General features: G+C 42.2%; 1 protein-coding gene across 3 annotated transcripts in view; it reads left to right on the forward strand.

The window, feature by feature from the left end:
• Nucleotides 1-25542, forward strand: part of TMEM233 (transmembrane protein 233) — a 36265-nt gene that overhangs the window by 5140 nt on the left and 5583 nt on the right. For 2 of the 3 annotated variants that reach the window (XM_014862428.3, XM_044775779.2), the window contains exon 2: nt 20794-20930. In XM_014862428.3, the coding sequence (XP_014717914.1) occupies nt 20794-20930 (137 nt within the window). The other variant, XM_070516161.1, reaches the window with a different exon arrangement.

Consider the following 25542-nt stretch of genomic DNA (forward strand, 5'->3'; position numbering starts at 1 on the left):
ACTCCCGTCTGAAACTTCTTAAAATGATAGTAAGCGAATTTAAGAAGGAACAAACACCCAGGGACAAATTAGAACAGGAAAAGAAATGAGAGAGGTGACAAAATTTTAGAAGATGGAAAATGGCTGGTTGAGCATTGACTCACTTTACAGAGTAGATAACACTGAAATCTACATCCTGAAGAAAAGAGTCGACAAGAATAAAGTCAATTTTCGCTGCAAAACTCTAGAAAGTCTCAGAAATTGGAGATACCAATTGAAGATCTCACCTTTGAAGGTAGGAATAAAGATTAGGGCTGAAGAGAGGAGGAATGCTTGAAAGTCTGTTTAAGAAGTCATTAAACTACCAGAGATCATCTACCACCCCATGTAGTAGGCACCTACTTCCTCAACAGCCCTGATGGAAGATGGGAGATTTGCTCTTTGGTGAGATTAAACAGAATTTGACAAATATTTGTTGAGCACCTATTATATGCCGGGCTCTATTCCAGGCATTGGTCTACTCTTTTACCTCTGTCAAGTGGTAAATAAGATCAGCAAGGTCTCTGCCCTCCTGGATCTGGAAGAAGAAATGTTCCAGGCAAACAGAATGGCTCTAGACACCAGACACAGCTAAGTGTAAAGCTGAGGTGCCATACTGAAAACAGAGGATTAATGGGAAGTCTGCATATTGAACAAGGAAGCCTCTACCCCCTGCCCCCACTTGGCACTCTTACCCTGGCATCCAGGCAGGATATTGGAGAATTTTTCTCCAAGGATGTGTCCATACCAAAAGAAACAACCTACAGATACAAACATTTAGAATTCCTCCAGAGAAATGATGACATTCCCACCCAGTCGTCCCAGGATGCCCGCCCGTTGACAAGCCCCATCCTCATACACAAAACTTCTAAGAAGTTTTTCAGCATCTCACTTTCAAATAAGAACAAGCAGTCAAAGATTATCAGGCATTTGGGAAATTCTTCTGAATTAAGAGACCTGTGGTTTACAGAAGAAATGAAATGTAAGGAAATAAATAATTCAAGAAGTAGAAGAAAACGTCAAGAATAGATGATTAACCACCTCAGAGAAATAAGAAACCATGTTGTGTCCACAAAGAACAACAGGTTGGAAAAAAAGTAAAACAATCAGAAAAGCAAAACAGAGCTCTTGGGAATTATAAATATGAGGGTAGAAAGTACGAAAAGAACAGTGGAAAGATTAGAAGTGAAATTTGAGAGGATCTCAAAGAAGTGAAAAAATCAAAAATATGAAAGCAACTCAAATGTCCGTTGACAGATGAATGGATAAATAAAATGTGGTATGTATCTACAGTGGAATATTATTCATTCTTTAAAAGAAAGGGAAATTCTGACATATTTACAACATAGATGAACCTTGAAGACATTCCGCTAAGGGAAATAAGTCAGTCAGAAAATGACGAATATTGTATGATTCCACTTATATGAGGTACCTAGAGTAGTCAAATTCATAGAGAAAAAAATAGAAAGGTGGTTGTCAGGGGCTGGAGCAAGAGGGGAACGGGGAATTACTGTTTAATGGGTACAGAGTCTTAATTTGAGAAGATGGGAAGGTTCTGGATGTGGATGGTGGTGATGGTTGCACAACAATGTGAATATACTTGATGCCGCTGAACTGTACGCTTAAAAATGGTTAAAGTGGTAAATTTTATGTTAAGTATATTTTACCATCATAAAAAATAGAGGGCAGCCAGCCTGGTGGTGTAGTGGTTAAGTTTGCATGCTCCACTTCAGCAGCCCAGGGTTCACAGGTTCGGATCCTGGGCACAGACTTACACACTGCTCATCAAGCCAGGCTGTGGCAGCATCTCACAGACAAAATAGAGGAAGACTGGCACAGATGTTAGCTCAGCAACAATCTTCCCCAAGAAAAAAGAGGAAGACTGGCAACAGATGTTAGGTCAGGGCCAATCTTCCTCACCAAAAAAAAAAAAAAAAAAAGAGGAAGGAAATATTCCCCCAAAAAGATGAAAATAGTCAAGAAAATATAAGAAAATTTGAGACTCATTCCTAGAAATCCAACATCTAATCAGAAAGTTAAAAAAAAGGTAACAAAGAAATTTGAAGAAAGGAAATTATTGAATAAATAATGCAGGAAAAATTTCCAGAACTGAACCCCTGTGTTTCCAGATTAAAGGTGTCCCCCAATACCCAATAAAATAAATGAAATGAGATGTGCACCAAAGCTCATCAAGGTGAAATTTCAGATATTTAAGGATAAAATTTCTCTCCAATCCTACAAACTTTCAAGAAAAAGAACCATGCCACATATGGAGTCATAATGGCTTTCTAATTCTCATCAGTCGTGCTGACAGCTAAACACTAGTGAAACACTGTCTTCAAAATCCTGAAAGAAAATTATTTTCAACCTCAATTCTAGACCCATCCAAACAATCATTCAAGGTCGAGAAAAGAATAAAGACATTTTCAGACATTCAAGATCTTGGGAAAAAAAATTACCTGCCATACACCTTTTCTCAAAAAGCTATGGGAGGATGTGCTCCCCTGAAACAAGGGAGTAAGTCAAGAAAGAGAAAGACTAGGATCCAGAAAAAGAAATCTGATGCAGAAAAGAGGCAAAGAGAAATCCTTCTCAGAACAAGGCAACGGATCTCATAAACCCACAGGAGATGCAGTTGCTAGTGGATGGTTGCTCGGAAGCCATTGTCAAAATCCATTATCTGGTCATGGGCTGGCGCTGTAAGCCACAGCCCTGCCCCAAGTCTGACCACACCTACTCTAGGAGACAAGGTCTGTGGTCAGAAAGAAAGTAAATACCCATAAGATGAAAGACAAACCAGACTGGATGTTCTTTCCATCTAGACCCAGGCTCCACCAGGGGCTGCTCATCCATCAAGGCTATGTTTCAAGTGGACTTTGATTAGGTTGAGAGGGGAGATCTTTTTTTTTGGTGACCAGGGCAAAACTTGGAAATAACAGGTCTTTGTCCAGGCAGCTGACCCAGGAGACTTAACGCTGCTCATGCATTGGAGCTCTAAATACTGTAGCTCATTGAGGCTTTCAGTGTGACCTCTCTCAACCCTCTCTAGATCTTCCCGCATGATCATCAGCTGAGAAATGGGTATTCATATTATGGACCCCTGTGACTTATTTCTTATGAATTCCTTTGCTTGAAGCTCCGAAGAGCATTAAGATGATTCCAGATGATAAAGACCTTACCTGAAGTGTGTCATTGTTGGAAAGCTCTGTTATAGAGACCCATGGATTTTATAGATGTGCATGTTGCCCAAGCAGCCCCTGCCTTGTCAACTGCTTTCATCAGTTTCCATGCTATGTGGCAGAGGGTGGCCACTGATATTTAGTGTTTGGGAACCTAGACTATAAGCTGATGTCGAAGTCCTTTCAGTTCTTGATTATTGGAGGTACAGACCACTTCTATTTCATGATGTTAATCTGTGTATTCCTATAAAAGAAAATACATTTTAAATGCCATTTTAATTTACTGATGAAATCATATAATGGCTTTGTCATAAGATGGTATGGGAGATATAGATAAAACAAGGTTGACATTAATGGATAGTTGTTGAAGCTGGGTTATGGGAACGTGGGGATGCATTGCATGATTCTGTCGATTTTTTTATGTGTTTGAAAATTTCCATAATAAGAAGAAAGGAAAAAGAAGTCCAGCCGGAACCTGCCTCCCAAAGTCCTTAAAAACTGCCCAGATAACAAAACAGCAGCTGTTTAAATGAGCTGGCAAAACAGACCATGGTTGAGATGCAGTTTGTCATTAATTTATCAGCAAACAATTTCTGACTTATAATGTGTGAATTTTAATGATGGCTTCAGAGGATACCTTCAAATAAGCATCAAGGGGAGGCCAGGTAGAAGGACTCACATCCTAGGGCAGTGCTTCTCAAACTTTAACCACTTGAGGATCTTGTTAAAATGCAGATTCCACTCCTCTTTCAGAACACCTCCTCCATGAAGCCTTTCTTGATTGCCTTCTCTCCCTCACCCTAGGCTGTAACCTACTATACTCTGAACAGATTTCTCTCAGAGCACCTTTATTTCCTTGCACCTATTTGTGTCTGTGAGCCCCATGAGATCGCACTGTTAGCCCCAGCACTTAGCACAATGCCAGGCACATGGTCAGCATGTAATACGTGTTTCGTGAATGAATGAATGAATGAATGAATGGCCATGGAGGCCTAAGTTTGCTCCTGCTTTTATCTCTGAGAATTCCCTTCTCTTCCCCAGTTGTGTTGCACATTTCTGCCAAAACTTTGCTGGAAAACATCCAGGAGACCCAGGCTAATGCCAAGGGTCACTGAGAGGTTGGCCTGGGCTTGGTTTCCAAAGATAATTTTCCTGGCTGGTCTGGAGCTCACCGACATCCTCACACCGGAGACCAACGGGTCCACGTTTGGAAATGGGTCTCTGTTCTCAACCTGCTAGTCCAGAGCATGACCCTCTTCAGTTCAAAGCTGCTCATCCAGAAGTGCGATGCCCTCAGAGCACGAGCCTGGACATAGCTGAAAACCTCCAGTTCTGCAAGTTCAAGAATTAAGCCAGACTTTCCAAAACTATGCTTCTCAGACAACTGGTTCTGCCTGATGTTAACAAGTTTTACCAAGAAAGCAGGGAGGGAATAGAGGATGATACTGAGAAGGCAAATGTTAAGTTAAGCAAAAGTGAACTATCTCCTTTCCTTTGGGGTTCCTTGAAGACTTTGGCCAACTGCTGCGCCTCGTGGCTCTTCCATGGAACAGTACAGCATGGACCATTTACTAAGCACGTTACCCAGGATTCTTTGACCCTAAGGCTAATAGGCCACAGAACACACCTGGGGAAATGCTATTCTTAAGGATACACTGGTTCCACTTTTAATGAATTGAGCCATTGTTGACATGGGGGTACTGCACGGTGTTCCATCCCTAACATTCTTGCCTTGTACACCCGCCTCTCCTCCTTTCTTACAACACAAGTAATTTTAATGGGTCTCCCTAGCCAGGCTTTTGTTGATACTCTTCCTCCCTCAATCTCCTTTTTTCTACAGGAGAAATTGAGGAATTTGTCTTTCTGTTTCTTTTACTCTTTATCACATCTCCTATTCCCCAAGCTGAAGGACACCTCCTGTATTTAACTCTATCCTGATAACTTTATTTGTTCTTTGTTCTGGATAATTTTGATAATGTGGTATTACTATTATTATCATTTATTACTGTTATTATTACATTTGTCCATATGCCTTTACTTCTCAAAGCATTTTCATATGGACACAATTTTTCTTGTTGCTTGCAAAATCCCAGCAAGATATGCAAGAAAGCTGTTCTCCACGTCATTCATGAGGAAACTAGACTCAGGAAGGTGACACTGATGGCTAGAATCAAACACAACCGTCCTTGCCCCTGTCTAGCCTCTTGAAGCACTAGAATCAGTTGGCCCTTTGATAGGAACACAGCTGTGATGTTCTGAAAGCTTTCTTTTCTAATAGACTTGCCCCCTCAATATAAGCATCATATAATACTCTCAGTCAAGCCTAGAGGAATTCCTCTCCAGCTTTTTGGTTTTAATCGTGGGCAAAAGGACAATTCTCACTTGTCTTCCAAGATCTCTATGGTGAGAAATAGCTCAGAAGTCCAAGAAGGAGACAGACAAGCATGAATGAATAAATGGTGATGATGAGGAAATGGGCCTTGTCATCTATAAGTCCAGTCTCTGAATTCCCAGTGCTACGTCTAGACACAGAAACTTAGGAGCCAGCAAAATCTAAACAAGAAATCCCGAAGTCATCTGAAAACTCAGACATTATTAATAAAAATATTTATTAAGTACCCACATCCATCAAGCTGTTTTGATGGAGGCTGCAATCTAGGAGTCTGGGATCTAAGACAATATTGATCTATATAAAGAGAGTTCTTACCCTGGACAAAGGTATCTCAGGCTACGTTCAGGCATGGATGTAAGTCTGCGCAGGTGTGAGTATGTGAGTGTGTGTGAGAGAGAGACAGAGACACAAACAGTGGCAGAAAGAGAGAGAGAGAGGAAAACTCACTTACTTCCCACTGGCCAAATATGTACGAGAGATAAAGAGATGATGGAGGGGCTGGCCCCGTGGCCGAGTGGTTAAGTTCGCGCGTTCCGCTGCAGGCAGCCCAGTGTTTCGTTGGTTCGAATCCTGGGCGCGGACATGGCACTGCTAATCTAAACCACGCTGAGGCAGCGTCCCACATGCCACAACTAGAAGAACCCACAGCAAAGAATATACAACTATGTACCGGGGAGCTTTGGGGAGCAAAAGGAAAAAAATAAAATCTTTTAAAAAAAAATGGATGATGGCGATGAGGATGGTTTTGAAGGAGAGAAGGGTGTTTTGAAGAAAAGTGAACATGTTCTAAAATTAGGATTTCAGTATTGGCAACTCAATAGATCAAAATACTGGCAATTCACAAAAACAAAAAAATACCGGAAATAAAGCTAGGAAACATGCAAGATCTATGCAAAGAAAGCTTCCCCAAGAGATTGAAATTGGAAAAAAAAATTAACTAAATGGAGAGGCATAACCCTACATATTAAATGCTCGTTCCAGCATTAATTATACAGTGAATTATAACATTAGTTAATAAATATGAAGCATGGTGCCTGGCACAGAGTAATTGCTTAATTAATATTTGTCATTATTGTGGTAGTTTAAACATGAAAAATTAGAGATAGATATAAATATTGATTCTAACACAGGAGACTGACTAAATAAATTATAATACATACATTTATAACATGGAATATCACGTAACTATTAGAATTATGCTTTTGAAGAATTTTTATGATGCAAGGAAACGTTTAAGTAAAAGATCAAGAAGAAGAAAAAAAGACAGAATATAAAGTCGCATGTGGAATGAGATTCCACATTCTTTATCAATTAAAAGTATTTACATACCCCTATACATGCACTCACATGCACGGAGGAAAACAATGGCTGGAAAATATTCCAAAATGTCTACAATGATTTTCTCTAAGTGGCAGGATTCTGGACAGTTATAATGTAAAAGTTAAGAGCGCAGATTCTCTTATCAGGTCCCCCAGGGTTTGAAGCCTGGCTCTCCTGCTTGCTGTTAGGTGACATGGACCAAGTTATTTAACCTCTGAGCCTCAGTTTCCCCATCCGTGAATTGGAAACAGTGTCACCTACCTCCAAGGGGCTGTCCTGGGAAGTCAGTGGGATAATGTATGCAAAGTACTTGGTAAATCTTGGCTATTACGATTTCAAATGTTACTATAATAAGTTTTTAGTACTTTCCAATTTTTCTGTAATAAATGTTTAGACCTTATTTCTAGTCAGAAATAAGAATTGTTCTGAAGATGATAAAAAGAAAAACTCTTCAGAAAGAAGGAGGAAGGGGTTGGTAAAAAAGTGAATTCGTCTCCATCTCGAAAGGTGATTCTTGCCCTAAATTGTCTGTTCCTGTTGAGCTGAAATGGTCAGCTCTATCTAGAGTTAACTCAAGACAAAGGCTGTCTTATTCTGATGCCTTGTTCTGGTCTTGAAAATCTCTAAGGACAGAGAAGCTGCACTTGGCACAGTTCCTGCCGCAAAGCAAATGCTTGGAAATGTCAGCAGTTTTATTGTTTTGGTTCCAATTTTACTGGTTTTTTACCTAAGCAGAAACTCTCCTCCACTAATATAAGCCCACTTTTTTTATTGAAATGTAATTGACATAATTTTGTGTAAGTTTAAGGTGTAGAACTTGCTATTTTGATCCATTTATCAGTGTGATTGCCATTGCAGTATTAGCTGACACCTCTACTATCTCACATAATTATCATTTATTTTTTGGGGTGGGAATAACTAAGACATAGACTCTTGGATCATTTTCTTTTTCTTTTTTTTTTTTTTGGATGAAGGTTAGCCCTGAGCTAACATCTGCCACCAATCCTCCTTTTTTTGCTGAGGAAGATTGGCCCTGAGCTAACATCCATGCCCATCTTCTTCCATTTTTTATATGTGGGACGCCTGCCACAGCATGCCTTGATAAGCGGTGCATAGGTCCGCACAGGGGATCCAAACTGGTGAACCCCAGGCTTCCAAAACGGAGCATGCAAACTTAACTACTACGCCACCAGGCTGGCCCCTCGTCTCTTAGATCTTTGATGTTTAGAAGTTTGACGTACAGTATCATTGTCTATAATCACTATATCGTGCATTAGATCTCCAAGAGTTCTTTATTACTAGTTGCAAGTTCGTACCCTTCAACAACATCTCTCCTCTTCTCCTGTCCTCCAGCCCCTGGGGCCCACCATTCTACTTGCTGTCTTTACAAGTTCAACTTTTTTAGATCTCACATATAAGTGATACCATAGAGTATTTGTCTTTCTCTGTCTGACTTATCTCAAATAGCATAATGTCCTCAAGCCCTATCCATGTTGTTGCAAATGGCAGGATCTCCTTCTTTCTCACGGCTGAATAATATTCCATTGTATCTATACACCACATCTTCTTTATCCATTCATCCATTGACGGACAGTCAGGTTGTTTCCACATCTTGGCTACTGTGAACAATGCTGCAATAAAAATGGGGGTGCGTCTATCTCTTCCAGATCCTGTTTTCACTTCCTTTGGGCATGCACCCAGGAGTGGAATCGCTGGATCATATGGTAGTTCTATTTTTAATTTTTTAAGGAACCTCCATACTGTTTTCCATAGTTAAGCCCACTTTTTTGTTCTGTCTCTCAACCACACAGAGGGCACCTGATGCTCCTGAGATAAGTTCTTCATGCTTCTGAAGGACATGTGGCTCATAATCTTTCCCTTTGAGCCACGGTAGCTCCTCAGTTATCTACCCACAGAAGGAAATGACAGACACCAGACAGAATGTCTCCATCACTTCAAACAACCTGTGAGCTGCCCAAAATCTCTTCCACATTTGTGTTTGATTGTGGCAAAGTCCAAGGCCCATTTTCAATGAGAAGGAAAACGCAGGAGGCAGAGTGTGTAACAAATAGACATCTGCATGGCCAAAGACAGAGAAAGCCTGGGTCACCAGCCTTCTCTTCCAGTTATGGCTGTTCCGGCCCCCCCACCCCTCGCCATGGTAGGAAGCTGGTTGAGTGTCAGTTAGCTCTGAAGTACAAAGAGAAAAGGCGGGAGAGGGAATTCAGATGAGGGAGGAGTGCGCTAAGCCAACACAAAAAAAAACGTCACTTGAGTGTCCTTGGTCCTTTCAGAGAATGAGCCACAGGGCCTGGGAATCTGCTGCCATTTTTCAAGGGCAGAAAGCAGGGAGGGGGTTCTCCCACATTCATTCATTCATTCAACAGTTTTTGAACACACACTAAGTGCCACACACTATGGCGACCCTGTAGATAAATGCCAGCTTTATACAGCTGACGTTTCGGGCATCTGTGAGCTAACTGGTTCTCAGTGACTAGAAGCGGCCTACATGTTGGGTCAGCGAATTAACCTCTCTTCTTCCCCTCAAGAATTCTGAATCAATGAAGGCATTAGACAGAGGAAACAAACAGATTAGCTGTTTGGAGAGTGTGGCTTCAGATCCACAGCCAAAGGGATCCGCTCTGCTCCCGAACTGGGCAGAGTTACCCAATCCTCCATGGCCAGCACAGGACAACCACAGCTTTCCCCTGCTTGTCAAACGAGACGGTTGAAGTCTCAGCTCTCCAGGAACTTACATACGAGTGGGAGAATACAGACCACACATAGGTTAGCACATCAACAAGATCATTTCAGAGAGTGATAAGCACTGTGAAGAGAATAAACAGGGAAACATGCGAGAGAAGGACTAGTGGAGGCAGGTAGTAGAGAAGAGGTTCTACTTTAGAAAGCATGATTGGCAAAAGCTGAAGGATGAGAACAAGCCAGCCATGAGAAGATCTGGGAAGAGCCAGGAAGTGCAAAGACCCTGGGGTGGAATAAGCGTGATGTGGTCCAGGGACATATGCTATGACATCTATGTCACCTGCTTAAAATGTATTTAACTCCTCCAAGAAGGAATCCCAGAGTAAGCCACAAAATAAAAAGCTAGGACTCTGTTATCTAGTGGGGCGTCACACAAGAGCTCTTAACAGACCATTACTTTGCCCTGGTCTCAAGCCAACCTGCTCCCACATTTAGCATCAATTCTTGCTTTACTTTTATTTCAACCCTCATTCCAAACTAGAAAAACTACTCAGAGCTGATTTTGTCACTGAAGAAGCATCTCTTTTTGTCTGGGGGCCAGTTTCCCTAGAGATTAATGACCTGTGAGTTTAAATGGGACTTACATTAATAAACAATAGTCCAGGTCACTGGGTCTCGTCCATCCCTGCCAAGTCAACTCCCCGCAAAATTCCTTTCTATGTTTCTGGGAGTCACATGCTCACACAAAAGTCTACTCTGCTGACTGTTAATACCTCCGGGGCCTGGCAGCTGCTTCCACTGGGCACTGGGGTAACCGTCAGGCATCCGCAGGCTGCTTCAAAGTCCTGCCACCATCTGTTGCCAGATCCCGCTGACATCTCTGGGCTTCATCATTGGCCCACTGGAGCCCTCAAGATGCAAAAGCTCTGTCACTGGGTCTTGCTTCTTTAAAAAGAAAAAAGCAAAATGGTACAACTTGGTGGTTTTTAGTATATTCACGAGGAGGTGCCATCATCACCACTATTTAATTCCAACAAGTTTTCATCACCCCAAAAAGAAATCTCATACCAATTAGCAGTGACTCCTCATCCACCGCCCCCTTGCCTGTCCTCGCAGCCCCTAGCAGCCACTAATCTGCTTTCTGTCTCTCTGAGTTCAGCTACTCTGGATGCACCATATAAATGGACTCATACATTATGTGATCTCTTATGTTTGGCTTCTTTCACATTGCATCTTTTCAAGGTCCATCCATGTCGTAGCATGTATCACTGCTTCCTCTTTCTTAAGGCTGGATAGTATTCCATTGTCCAGATAGACCACATTTTGTTTTTCCATGCGTTTGTTGATGGACATTTGGGATAATTCCATTTTTTTGGCTATTATAAACAATGCTGCTATGAACATTCATGGACAAGATTTTGTGTGAACATACCTGTTCAGCTTTCTTGGGTATGGTCCTAGGAGCGGAATTGCTGGGTCGTACGGTAACTCTGTGTTCAACTTTTTGAGGAACTGCCAGACTGTTTTCAAAGTCACTGTGCCACTTTCCAGGCCCACCAGCAGTATATGAAGGTTCCAGTTTCTCTGCATCCTCAATGACGCTCGTCAGTGTCTGTCTTTTTCATTGTAGACATCCTGGTGGGTATCTTGTTGTGGTTTAGATTTGCATCTCCCTAACGACTAATAACATTAAGCACCTTTTGATGTGTTTATTGGCAGTTTGTATATCTTCTTGGGAGAAATGTCTATTCAGATCCTTTGCCCATTTTTAATTGGGTTGTTTGTCTTTTTATTGTTGTTTTAAGAATCTTTTATATATTCTGGATACAAGTCCCTTCTCAGAGATGTAATTTTCAAATGTTTTCTCCTCTTCAGTGGATTGTCTGGGCCTTGCTCCTTCACTGCTTTGTGAACCTTGTTGGAGAGATCTGTCTACGTGCTGTGGAGTTTAGTGAAAAAATTCCTTCTTTTTTTCTTGTAGTCTCTCTTTCCTTTGTCTCCCAATGTGAACACTGGGCTGGCAACAGATTCAAAGACATACACTGTGCTGGTTCAGGCTCTGCACTCAACTCCTGGGTTCAAATCCAAGCTCGTCCCTTCACCTAACTTCTCAGAGTCTAGGTTTTCCCACCTATGTGATGGGAACGTTAATGCAGACCTCTGCGTTGTTTTCAAGATTAAATGAGATAATACTGGGACCTTTAACACTCATTATCTCAGTTAAGCCTCACAACCAGCCTGTGCTGTAGATAGTATTATCACCATGTGACAAATGAGGAAAACAGATTCAGAACCCTCCCTACAAAGCCTTACTTTCCCCTTGGGTTCAGCTGCTACTGTATTAAAGATCCATATGTCCATTGTATACCACTGTCTGTAATAAAATGGGGCACAGCACAATTCACATACACTTATACAAATACAGGGGGTGGGTTCCATTTAAGTGAAAAAATGTCAGTGATTCTGGCTTATGACATGAGGGCCAAAAGGCTAAAATTCCTTCATGAGCGCTTGATCTTAAGCCAAAAATTCCTTCTTCTGGTCATTCAGACAGCAAACTCGTGTCTGCCATTCTAAAGCAGAAGCCCACACTTCAGAACATTGACACAGAAAGATAAATGACTCAGTTTACCTTTCGTTCTGCCAGTACCAAAATAACTGGTGGCCTTGGTCAGAAAGTTAAACTGGTCAGTTGTTTCGTTTGGGTGTTTGTTTGTTTTGTTTGTGTATTAGTTTGGCTTTCTGTCGATCCAACCGCATGTAAGGGAAGTAAGGGGATGCTAGGTGTCAGGCCCTCCGTTAGGCACTCGAAATAGAGTGGTGACTAAAAAGGGACACGGCGTCTGCCCCCATGTGGCTCACAGTCAGGTGGTGGAGAGAAACACGCAACAAGTCAGTAAGCAAAGAGTAAAATAAGCATGAGATGCATCAAGAGCCGGGAAGGAAACAAACCAGGGCTGAGTCAGAGCACAGGTCAGGGGACCTGCTTTAGATGAGGCGGCCTGAGAAGGCTTCCCTGAGGAAATTGACGTGTAAACCGAGACCGGAAGAATGCGCAGGCACCAGCCACATGAGACAGACAGGGAAGAGGGCTCCAAGCAGAGAAAATGACCTGGACAAAGACCAGGGCAGGAAAGAGGGAGGTGGTGAGCAAGGAAGAAGGCTCTGAAAGAGGCTGGAGAGGCTTACCAGGCCAGACCCTGCAGGGCTCGGGTGGCCGTGATTAAGAAAGTGAGTCTCATCTGTTCATGGACACTTGGGTTGCTTCCACGTCTTGGCTATTGTGAATAACACTGCAGTGAACATAGGGGTGCATAAATCTCTTTGAATTGTTGATGTCTTGTTGTTTGGACAAATACCCAGTAGTGGGATAGCGGGTTCATATAGTATTTCTATTTTTAATTTTTTTGTTTTAGAAATCTCCATACTGTTTTCCATAGCGGCTGCAGCAATTTGCATTCCCACCAGAAGTGTATGAGGGTTCCCTTTTCTCCACACCCTCTCCAACACTTGTTATTTCTTGTCTTTTTTTTTTTTTTCTGGTGAGGAACATTGGCCCTGAGCTAATATCTGTTGCCAATCTTCCTCTTTTTGCTTGAGGAAGATTGTCAGTGAGCTAACATCAGTGCCAGCCTTCCTCTATTTTGTATGTGGGGTGCCGCCAAAGCATGGCTTGATGAGCAGCGTGTACGTCTGTGCCCAGGATCCAAACTGGCGAACCCTGGACCACTGAAGCAGAAGCACAAACTTAACCACTACACCCCTGGACTGGCCCCTAGTTCTTGTCTTTTTAATACTAGCCACTCTGATGGGCATAGGTGATATCTCATTTTAGTTTTGATTTGCATTTCCCTAATAATTAGTGATGTTGAGCATCTTTTCATGCGCCTATTGGCCATCTGTATATCTTCTTTGGAAAAATGTCTGTTTCTATCCTCTGCCCACTTTTTGATTGGGTCATTTGTTTTTTTGTTGTACGTTTTTTTGTATATTTTGAAATATTAACCCCTATCAATAAAAGGAGTTGTGGTATATATATACAATGGAATACTACTCACCCATAAAAAAGACAAAATCTTGCCATTTATGACAACATGGATGGACCTTGAGAGTATTATTCTAAGCAAAATAAGTCAGATGGAGAAAGACAATTACTGTATGACTTCACTCATATGTGGAAGATAAACAAACAAACACATAGATAAGAAGAACAGTTGGTGGCAACTAGAGAGAAATGGGGTCGGGGAGGGTAAAAGGAGTAAAGGGTAACGTTTATGGCGACAGACGGCAGCTAGACTCCTGGTGGTGAACATGATGCAGTCTACACAGAAGTCAAAATATAATGACGTTAACCTGAAATTTATAGAATATTATAAACCAATGTGACCTCAATAAAAAATAAAAAAGAATGTGAGTCTCTCTCCAAGGGCAACAGGGAGTCAAGGACAGCTTTCAAGCCAAGGCCACTCAAGGCTCCCATCCCATCCACTTACACAAGTGTCATATGCTCTATTCTTGTAGGGTATCATCGGATATCAGGAGCTTTCCAGAAATGCTACTTCCCACTTAGGTGTCACTGGCTGCTAAGGCTTCACTTTGTTACCTGCCCCAGGGAACAGAAGTGACACCGGACACAGTCATAAGGAAGTGCAATTGAGCAAGGTTAAGTGGAACACACCAAAGTATATTTAATAGCTCATTTGTTTTCGTCTTCGTCCGTCAGCATGACATCATAATGCAATACAATAGCCGGTGCTTATTGATACTATTTCCAAAGCGCTGTGCTCAGCGCTTGATGTGTATTAACTCATTTACTCCATAATAACCAGGGGGCCACAATAAAAAATAACCTACAATGTCTTCCATTGTTATTATTTTGCATTTGGGGGCTAATCTTGTTTGAGGGCGAATGTGGAAATTCTGAGCACTTTTGGTGGCAGACAAGAACAAAGAAAATGAAGGAATTTTCGGCAGGGAGATCAGTAGCACAGATGAGAGATTATTAAGCCTATTTTTTTAATCAGTGTCCAAATTTTTATTAGATTAGAATCAATCAGCTACCTGGTGCTGGGTTCTCAACAGCGCGTTATAAATCTAGCTCCCAGGTTCCTTTGGGCATAACGAAGTCGTATTGTGAGGGCTTTGTCGATGAACTCGCCATCTTCTGCTGAAGTCTGTAGCCTCCTTAGCAAGTTGCCTTTGAAAGTCGAAACGTTATCTGCTTCCCTCTCTCTGAGTCTCAGTTTTCTGAGACTTCATATGTAAAATGGATAAATTTGCAACTTCTTGTGAGCCTTAATCTATATCAAAATAGAAGTTATAATTTGGGGGGAAAAAAGACAATGGACCAGGTGAAAATGGGAGAAAATTTTGCAACATACATGATAGATTAAGGTATATCATCTGCTGTGCTATTCAGTACAGTTGCCACTAGCCACATGTGACTGTTGAGTACCTGAAATATGGTTAGTGCCATAGGTTTTAATGCTAATATTTTGGACATGTTAGGTTAAATAAAATATTTATTATTAGAGTTAATTTCACCTATGTGTTTTTACTTTTTTAATGTGGCTACTAGAAAATTTAAGAAGTTACATATGTGCCTCCTATTATATTTCTATTGCACGGTGCTGATTTGTAATATATAAAAAGTTCTCATAAATCAATAAGAAAAAGACAAACCAATAGAAAACTGGACAAAGGATATGAGTATAAAATTCATCAAGAAGAAATACATTTGACCAATAAACATTCATCCATACAACAATTATTTATTAACCTCCTTCTGTTTCGGCCACTGTATTAGTCACCAGGGAGAGTTTTAGATATGCTGGTCTGAGAAAGCCTCTCTAAGGAGGTGACATTTGAGCCGAGGTCTGAAGGATATAAAGATAGCTCAATCTCACCATTATCAAAGAAATGATATTTTGAGATTCTTTTTAACCTATCAAAATGGCAAAAAAAAAAATAGATTGATAATATACAGTGTTGGTAAAGACGTAGAGGAAAGGGCGCTTAAATACTGTTAGTGAGAGTGTACATTTATGTAGCTTTTTTGCAGGGCAATTTGACTCTGTCCCTCCAAATGTAAGTACATCTGCCCTTTGACGTAGCAATCCCATTCCCAGGAATCCATCCAAGGAGGGGCTCAGACATGTGAATATCTGGAGAAGTGTGTCCACTACAGCGTATTATGTAACTGCAGCAAACTTGAAATAACTAAGATGTCTGTTGGTGAAGTGCGACCATTTAAGTGACTACTACAAAGCCATTAAAAAGCATGAGACAACCATGCTCACAACTTTGCTATAAGTTTGAAGCTGTTTGAAAACAAAAAGTTACCCAAAAAAATGTGCCATGGCAAATTCAGATTTTCCCCGAGAATGCAAGGATAATGTGACCTTAGGAAGCCTATCCACCTAGCTCATTGTTTTAAATAACGGCTGGAGAAAGAAAACAGGGATGAAAGACCTAGAAGCACTGGCTTGGAAAGTCGCCCAGCCTGTATTAGTGGAAAAATGCAAGTTACAGAGCAAGAAGTATAGTATAATACTACTCATTTCTTGGAATAAAAAGAAAAAGAAAACAATAAAAAACACTAAGAGTGTGTTTGTATGCACGTGTGTGTATACAAAGCCACACACACGCATATACACACTTTATCAAACTAGCCCTGTGACTTTGGGCGAATCACTTTACCATCTCTGCCTCAACTCTCCCATCAGTAAAATGGAAACACTAAAGCGTTTACCTCATTGGGTTGTTATGAGGACTAATGAGATAATCCTTGTAAAGCATTTGAGACAGTGCCTGGCACATAACAAATATGCCGTAAGTGTTATCTGTCATCATTATTGTTTTGTCAAAGAAAGACTCCAAGCCCAAAATACTTAGAGAAGAAAAAATTTTCCTTGAAAAGAAACGCAAGGCAGTCCAAATTCAAAATGACCAGCTAGCCAGATAAAAAGCACAAAACAAGTATTTAAAGGAAACAAATGCAAAATTACCAAGGTTACCAAGTTTTACATTAGTCTGTTACGATAAAAAAACAACAAAAAAAAACCAGACAAAGCAAAACAGTATCTTTCTCCAGAGAAGACAATATCCACAAAGGAAGGGGCCTATGTTTCGGCACCGACATCACAAAAGGCAGGGAGGGAGTTGTCTTTGCCAAGATTTATGGGAAACATTGAAGGTTTTCATAGTGGAGGGCTGCAGCCTACACAGACTGACCCTGTTACTCTTGGTTTATCTCAGGGAGCAAATTGCCATTTCTTTATCTTGACTGCGAAACACGATGTGCTTAGTCATAACGGAAGCAGGAGAAAGTGTCCATTTTCCTTTCATATTATTTGTGGGGAAAAAGAAATCTAGAAGCAAACGCACCGAACTGCTAACAGTGGTTATCTCTGGGAAATAGGATTGGGAGAAGAGATTACTATGGACTGTGTATGTTTCTGTAGTGTTGGAATGCTTTATATGTTCACAAATCACATTTGTAATTTGTAAAAGAACTGAGAAGATCACGTAAGTTTTAAATATCTAAGCCATCCCCTGATTCTTTCTAGTTCTTCCGAAGCACATGGGTTAGTTTGCTTTCTAAGCTCTTCAGAAAAAGAGTCATAAACCGTGCATTTTCTCTAAAATCTGTTTCCAGCCTTTCAGTCTGTAGCATCTGCCAGGAGACCTTTAGTATGTGATTCCAATGGGGAGAGGAAAAGGATTACAGCCAACAAATTAGGGACAGGGGAATTAATTCCTTCTCCCTTTGTTGTTAGATCTCCACTCTGAAGACCCCCCAACCAGTGTAGTCCTTCAGAGTGAAATGTGAGAGTTCTAGAGTTTTCCCACCCTCATCTTTCCCCCCATATCCTTCTATTTAATCAGCAGATTTACCCACGGGCAGCCCTTCTCCAAGAACCAGCGGAAGAAATGGTTCATAAGAGGATTCATGGGGAGAGAAGAGTCTACATTTGACACTGAAAGAGGCTTTTCATCTGTTTTTCAAGCCACTCATGGCCCCATCCCTGGGCTGGCTCATTGTCTCCCTGTGAGCCCCAGAGAGATGCTAGTTTGCAGAGAGGAAGGTCAGCTACAAGATGCCAGACTGGCAGCAGGTGGTGAAGGTTGGGCAGGATTTGCCCATGGCTTGCACCCAAACCCCACTCCGCCAGGTCACCAGCACAACTCTGCTAACCTGTAGCAAACAACTCAAGTGGCCCAGGGAGCCCCATCTCACCTGTTCTCATGGGCGATGCAGAGATGCAGATGCGCCCTTAACATGGCACAGGCTTACTGTTCTTCCCACTTCTGTAGTCCGTGCCGCTGAGAACGTGAAACGGGTTTTTCATCCGAAGAGCCAGGAGTTGACAATATTTGGGGAGGGAGGGGGGTTTCGTTATTTTTCTTCTGGTTACAGCAACACAAGTGCATTGCCGTGCATAATCTCAGAACTGGGTTTTTCAAAGTAGCACAATAGAACAATGATCAGTTTAGGAGCATCTAAATCTACATAAGTTTAAACTAGATTATGAGCTCAGAATTTGGGGTTCTAAGATTCTATGCAGTGACTTTGATTGTGAAGCCTCTAAAGGAAAGTTTCTCAAACTTGGGTCCCCGAAGATTCTGCTCCAGCAAGGAGTAGGGCCTGATCCCCTAGAATTCTGAGAAGTAGCACAGATGATTTCCTTGCACCATAAGGATCTCTGCTTTAGAGGAAGAACAAGACAGAGAGAAGCAATTCACAATAAAAGCCAACATTCGTTGAGCATATACTATGTGCTGGGCCAATGTTAACCACTTTGGATGCATTAACTCACTATCTCCTCCAGTGTGAAGGAGGTTCTATTCTATTGCCCCCAATTTACAGATGAGGACACTGAGGCTTGGAAAGCTTGATAACTTGCTCTAATTCTCACACAGATAACACATGGAATTTGAACTCAGATCTCTCTGAGTTTAGAGCCAGCTCTCTATTACATACTTCCTTGGGTTAAATATTCAGGTGGTGAGCATGTTGACTTCACAAGACATTAAGGATAGCTGCCTAGACCAAAGGTTTTCAATCCTAAGAAGCTTTAAAAATATGTATATTGTGGCACAAGTGTCCATCAATGGATGAGTGGATAAACAGATTGTGGTATATCTATAGGATGGAATATTATTCAGCCTTAAAAAGGCAGGAAACTCTGACACACGCTGCAACACGGATGAGCCTTAAAGACATTACACTACGTGAATTAAGCCAGATACAAAAGGACAAATATTGTGTCATTCCACTTATATGAGGTCCCTAGAGGAGTCAAATCCATAGACACAGAAGGCAGAATGGTAGTCGCCAGGGACTGGGGGAGGGAAGAATGGGCAGTTAGTGTTTAATGGGTGCAGAGTTTTAGTTTGAGATCATGGATGATGGAGATGGTTGCACAACAGCGTGAATTTACTTAATGCCACTGAATCGTACACTCAAAAAGAGTGAAAATGGTAAATATTATGTTTGTATATTTTACCACAATTTTTTTTAAAGCTGGTATCTGGTCCCCACACCAGTTAAATCAGAATCTCTCCAGGATAGGGTCCAGCTATCTGTATTAAAAAATACATATTTTAGCCACGTGTTTGTAATGAGCATCCATGGTTGAGAACCCCGCAATTCAGGGCTCAGAATCCTGGAATTCACCCTGCTGGCAGTCCCTGATGTCACTGCGGTTTCCTGCTTTCCCATTCATGCAAGAGACCTGAGAGCAAGTCCTCTTCATTGCCAAGTCTCCTGGCCTGTTGCTGACTAAGGTGGCCGGGATCCAAGAATTAATGGAAGCTTCTGGAAGCAGAAAGCTCTGTGGTAGACTGGGTGTTTCTCTGGCTTGTAATTGTCTGCATACGCCTAATCTCCCCTAATAGTACAAAAAGGGGAGCAGTTATTCCTGAAGTGCTGTGATTTCAGGATCAAGAAGAAAGGTTCCTGCTGAAATCTGCAATCCACCACACTGGTCGAGGCCCTCTGGCTGTAACTTAAGAACACAGGTTTCCAGTCTTCTTTGGGCTGCAGCACAACTTTTCGAAGCTTCTCAGCAGTGGGAGTCCTGATAAAGAGAGAGAATGACATCTGGGCTTCAGCTCAGCAGCAAGCTTTCTCTGAGCACCTCCCCCTTGTCTGACACCAGGCCCGGTTCCAGGGGGACCCCAAGATGCTCTCAGTGAACCCACCTTCTGTAAGGAAGCAGACACTCACTCACCCATTCAGCCAATACCTCTTTCTTGGGTTCCTACAATGTACCAGACACTGCTCAAAGGGGTGATATTTAAAATATTTAACAAGTGTGACGGGGCACAGGATCAGAAAGGCTGCTCTGTTGGGCCCAGTGGTAACCCTGAAGTTGCTGGATCACGGGGAATTCAGAGGAAAGGCCAGGAAGGCTGGGGCACTGGGGAGGGTAGCTGCTATTTACCAGCCAGTACAGAAATATTTCAATAGTTTAACAGCTGGGAAAGCCATATGAGCAGGTACCAGTTGAATAACACCTCGGCTTGGGCATAGAAGTGAACAGTTCAGCCAAGGTCCCTGACCTCATGGACTGACCTTCTAATGCAGGAATATGATAATTTTTTCTGGAACGGGCCAAATAGTAAATATTTTAGGCCTTGCAGGCTGTATGGTCTCTGTCTCAGCTACTCAGCTCTACCCTCATAGCAAAAAAGGAGCTGCAGACAGTAGTAAACAAATGAGTGTGGCTTGTGCTCCAAACAAACTTTATTTACAAAAACAGCAGGCTCATAGATGTGGCCCTCGGGCCGTCGTTTGCAAACCCCTGTTCTAGTGGATGAGACAGACATACCCATTCGTCCTTTCATTCTCAAAATATTTATCAAGCATCTTTTACATGACATATATTGCATTGGGCACTGGTATACTGTGCTGAGCAAGACAGATAATGGTTCCTGCCCACATAGCACTTACACTCTAATGGGAGAGACCAAATCAATCATTTTAATATAGTATGGTAAATACTAAGATGAAAGTAATCAAGAAATACAGAAGGGGAGATTAACTCAGGCTAGGAGTTCAGGGAGGGCTTCCTGGAGGAGGTGACAACCACGTTGCCTGCTCAGATCAGCCTAAGAAACACATGTCTTTCCTTGTGGGTCGTCTGTCATCACCAGCTCTTCCCTTGTGTCCCCCAGTCTATGAACAGCTACAACGATGGAGATATTGAAGGATCCAGGCGGCTTGGGAGGAATGCCAAGTGGGTGGCCATTGCCTCCATCATTATTGGCCTTCTCATCATCGGCATTACTTGCGCTGTTCACTTCACAAGGAAGTAAGTAGGCTTTTTGAATCTCCCCCTCCCCCGATGTAAAATGGCTTTTCTGGAATGTCCGCTGGAATCTATTAGGAGAGTTTAAGTTATGCTCTGGTAACAATCCCAAACAAACACGTTTTCATTTTTTCCTCGCTGTTGTTACATGGGCCATGTAGGTTTGGGGAGGGTCTCTACTCCACACAGTCATTCAGGGTCCCAGGCCATCCAAAGCTCCACCATCTTGTACTGCTCTATCTAGAACGGCGATCAAGAAACTTTTCCTATAAAGGGCCAGATAATAAATATTTTAGGCCTTGCAGGCCGTATGGTCTCTATCACCATCTCGGTTGCAACTCCTTGACTCTGCCATTTTAGCACAAAGGCAGCCATATACAACATGTAAATGAATGGACGTGGCTGTGTTCAATAAAAGTTTATTTACAAAAACAGGTAGCTGGCCCGTGGGTGGTGGTTTTCCAGACTCTGATCTGCAACATGAGGTTACCTCAGGCTAAGGCAGGGGAGAGGAAAATCAGAGAATCCCACGTGGGTTTTCACTGCATCAGCCCTGGAGTGATGAATGTCACTTAGGCTCATAATTTATTACCTAAAACCAGTCCACCTAACTATAAGAGAGTGGGAAATGTGAGAGAGTAGACAGGATATTTAGGATTATTACTCGCTCTGCCTTACCATCTGATCTGATAAATAATTTCCCATATGATTTTGCATCCATCTAGCCAAACCGTTCTCAGTTTAAGGCCAGGAAGGTCACCGTCAGTTTTGGTATTGCCAACAAGGTCTCATGTCATGAAGAGATGGATGAGGTTGATGTTTCTCTCTGGGTTTGGGCAAATTTATTCTGATTTCTCCAACCAGATGAAATGGGCTCCATCTTGCTAGAATCAATGACTCTTTCCATCAGAGGTTGACAGAGGGCAAGGTGGTGTGATGGACAACCAAGATCCTGTAATGACGAGCCCAGATCCATCTCTGTCTCACTGTGCAGCTTCTGGCAAGATAGATAAGAACTCTGAGAAATCCTTTAGCTCTTCTGCCAACGCAGCACAGTTACTCCTATACAATTTCCCTCAAGCCGAGAAGGTCAGCTTCTTTGGGTTGGTTTCAGGAAGGGCTCACCAGGTGGGTGAGGGAGGAAGGGGACACCCTTTAGCTTGCCAGATCAGCTGACCCAACCTTGGCAACCAAGAGGGTAGAGGATATCACAGTAGGTCAACTTCCTATCAGACAAGCCAGATCCAGGAGCAATCAGGGGCAGTTGGATGGAGATGGAGATGTCAAAACATAAAGAGTGACAAAGGAAAAAATAGATGGCTTTGGCCACAGAGAGGAGAAAAGGACGCTAAAACATCAAAGGAAACTCAAGGGTTCTTGCCTGCCAGATGGCAAGTTGATGATGTTAGCCTCTGAAGGAGAAGATGCTTGGAGAATAGATGTGAACACACCCAACTTTATTCTTTAGGAAGCCATAGTGTGTGTCTGTGTGTGTGTGTGAGAGAGAGAGAGAGAAAGAGAGAGAGAGAGAGAGAGAGCATGGGGCTCTGGAGTGGAGGGTTAATGGTGCAGGTTTGACACCTGACTTCCTGGGCTCAGGTTCCCCCTCTCCCACTTACTCACCGGGAGACCCTCAGCCAACTGCTTGACCTCCCTCAGCCTCAGTTTCTTCCTCTGTAAATTGGGGATTTTAGTAGTACCCATTTAATAAAGCTGTTGGGAAGGTTAATTAGATGATGCACAGGATGTTTATAGCTTGGTGTCTGTTCCTTAGTTGGTGCACAAAAAATGCAGATCACTTATTAATCCTATTATTACTATTGTTGTCAACATAGCTGGGAAAGGAGCTCAGAATTTAAGATGCCACGAAATTGAGTTTGGCTCATGAGTACAAAGCCTTGAACTCTAAGGACAGTGTTCCAGGGAAAGAGGCCAAGTCTTGGCCTAACTCCTGGGGACTTGTGAAAATACATACCGCCAGCTCAGTGTTTGAGCTAAGTGGGTTATAATAATAGGAACTGACACTGACATAGAACTTACCATATGCCAAGTACTGTCTAAGCTCTTACATGGATTAATCCTCATTGAATCCTCACAGCAATCCCACAAAGTAGGTCTTATTATCCCCATTTCTCAGCTGAGGCTCAGAGAAGTGAAGTGACTTGCCTGACATCTCACAGCTAGTTAGGGGTAAAGGCAGGGTTTAAACCTGGGATAATCCGGCTCTGCAAACTCTGTTCTCAACCACAACACCACACTGCCTCTGAGTCACTATGTCCCTTCTAGTATGCACAATAACAAAGGCGTGTAGATGGCACCCTCCTCGTGGCTAACTCCAGAATTGATTTATATGGAGATATATATATATATGGATTTATATGGATAAATGATTTATATGATTCATATGGATGAACCTACAAAAAAACATGTGATGAGTCAGAGCCAAAGTTAACAAAATCAAAGACTGCAGGAGTGAGGCAGGGAACATCCAGGAAGGAAGCAGCCTGGTTGCAGGATAATAGGGAGCGGTGGGGACTGTGGTGAATTAGAGAGCACAGTTTAAAGGGAGCAACCGCCGCTCTGCTCCAGCTAATGGTTACCACTTAGAATGCAGACCCCATGGGGCCCATCTTTCAAAAGACATTAGAAAGCTGGGTTTTTATGTAAAAGTCTTCTGATTCTTATATGTTGACAACCAACTCACATTATTTAAACACATAATGAGGGCCAAAAACAAAACAATACAAAAACCACATCTGCCGCATGGTCATTGTCTACCTGCCGTCTCCAGCGGGCAAGTTGGCTTTCAAAGACTGATGCTAATTAGACACCGTGCAAGAGGTTTTACAAGGAACCCAGAAGTCTTCATATAGGAGGACTTTCTCCATTCTTAATATAAATGTTTCTATCTGGAGATAAAGCACTGCTGTGTGCATGCTTATGATTTAGGTTTTGTTAGAACATAATAATAAAAGATGCGAGAGAGTGTTGCCTCTCCATCACTTCTTCCTAAGAGGCAGTGTTTCACAGTGGTTAGAGCCTGGCTTTCACCATCAGTTTTACCAAGATTCTAATCCTAGCTCTACCACCAGACCACCCTGGCAAGTTATTAATCTCTCTGGGCCTCTGTTTCTCTATCTATAAAGTGAGGCTAGAATTATTTCCCCATCTGTACGATCAGTTTCCTTTGAGATATCCTTCCCTCCACGTGATCAAAGAAAACAAAAATGTTTTCCAGAGTTAGAGGCCCATGGACAAACTCTAATTTAAAGGCTTTGTTGTGTGTGTGTGTGTGTGTGTAAGAAGAGAGCAAGAAACTAGCCCTTCGAGAATGAAATCAATTCTATTTTCCGTTAAGACCAATAACAAGGCCAATTTCTCAGTAATCCTTTGAAATAAAATTTCTCAGCCCAGCTCACTGAAGGAATTGAATGGGAACGTGGAGTTACTAAGGCAGAGATTCCCAAACTTTGGGCTGCATAAGAGTTACCTGGGGAGGTTTAAAAGAAGTTGACCTTAGGGCCCCACCTCAAAGGATTCCATCTCGCTAAGTCAGAAGGGAGGCCTAAGAATCTGCATTTTCCAGCTCCCGGCTCTCACCCTGGGGTTCAGAGGCAGGTGGTCAGCAGAACACTGTTTGGCAAACTTCCTCCCTCCCAAATCCAAAAGGAAGAACACACCATCAGTAACCAGCCCGTTAACAGAGTGGTCAGTTTTCATTGACATCAGCAAACTCATCATCCCAACATGTTACATCTAACTCATTGCCAAGGAGAGGGGTCAGGTCACCACCTAGATGTCCCCACAGGGGGTTCTTTCACAACAGTCTGGAAGGCAGCAAGGCCTTCCACGAGGGGCCTGGGGAAATCTGACCTTAGAAAAGACAAGCCTGGAGATGAGACCAAAAAATCTTGAATACGGGAGTTTTCTGAGTATTCAAAAAAAAAACTGTATGAAGTAAACTATTGCCTTTAAAAATTGCTAAATCCTATCTTTCAAAAAATTTTTCTTTATCCTCATTGAGAAAACCGTAACCAATCTATTCTCTCCCACATGACTGAGATCCAAGGTAGTTTACTTTCTTGGAACAGACTTAGATCCTGATAGTCTTTACACAAAGATATGAAAAGGTCTCCTTCATGCTAATTTTACAGGATATCTGTGTAAGTCATGTGGTAGTTGGAGCAGAGAGAGAGTTTCATGACATCTAATCCATAAGAGCTGGGAATCATTGAACCAAAATATTCAACAGCTTTGGATAGAATGTTGCGCTGACAGAAGAGAAATGCTCTGGTCCATATGGAATCAAAAACTTGCAGTCTCTCAATGTCTGAAAATTCCCTGCCCTCAGGTTGCAAGGGAAGTGGAGAAATGAACCACCCAGAGGGGAAACATTTAATATCACCGCCATGTACTTATCGATCCTAATCAGTCAAGTCCCCAGCCTAAGTCAACTTTCTGCTGGTGCCTTGAGGAGTCAAGCCAGGTTAGGTTATTCTTGTCGTGTTTCAGAGCCACTTGTGACAGATTCAGTTGGGCTGATTCTAAAGGGCCCCCATCAAGACACCCTGAATGGCCCTGAAATATGCATTATTGCAGGCACTTCCAAGCACCT

Source organism: Equus asinus, chromosome 8, assembly GCF_041296235.1.
Source record: "Equus asinus isolate D_3611 breed Donkey chromosome 8, EquAss-T2T_v2, whole genome shotgun sequence".
Lineage (NCBI taxonomy): Eukaryota > Metazoa > Chordata > Mammalia > Perissodactyla > Equidae > Equus > Equus asinus.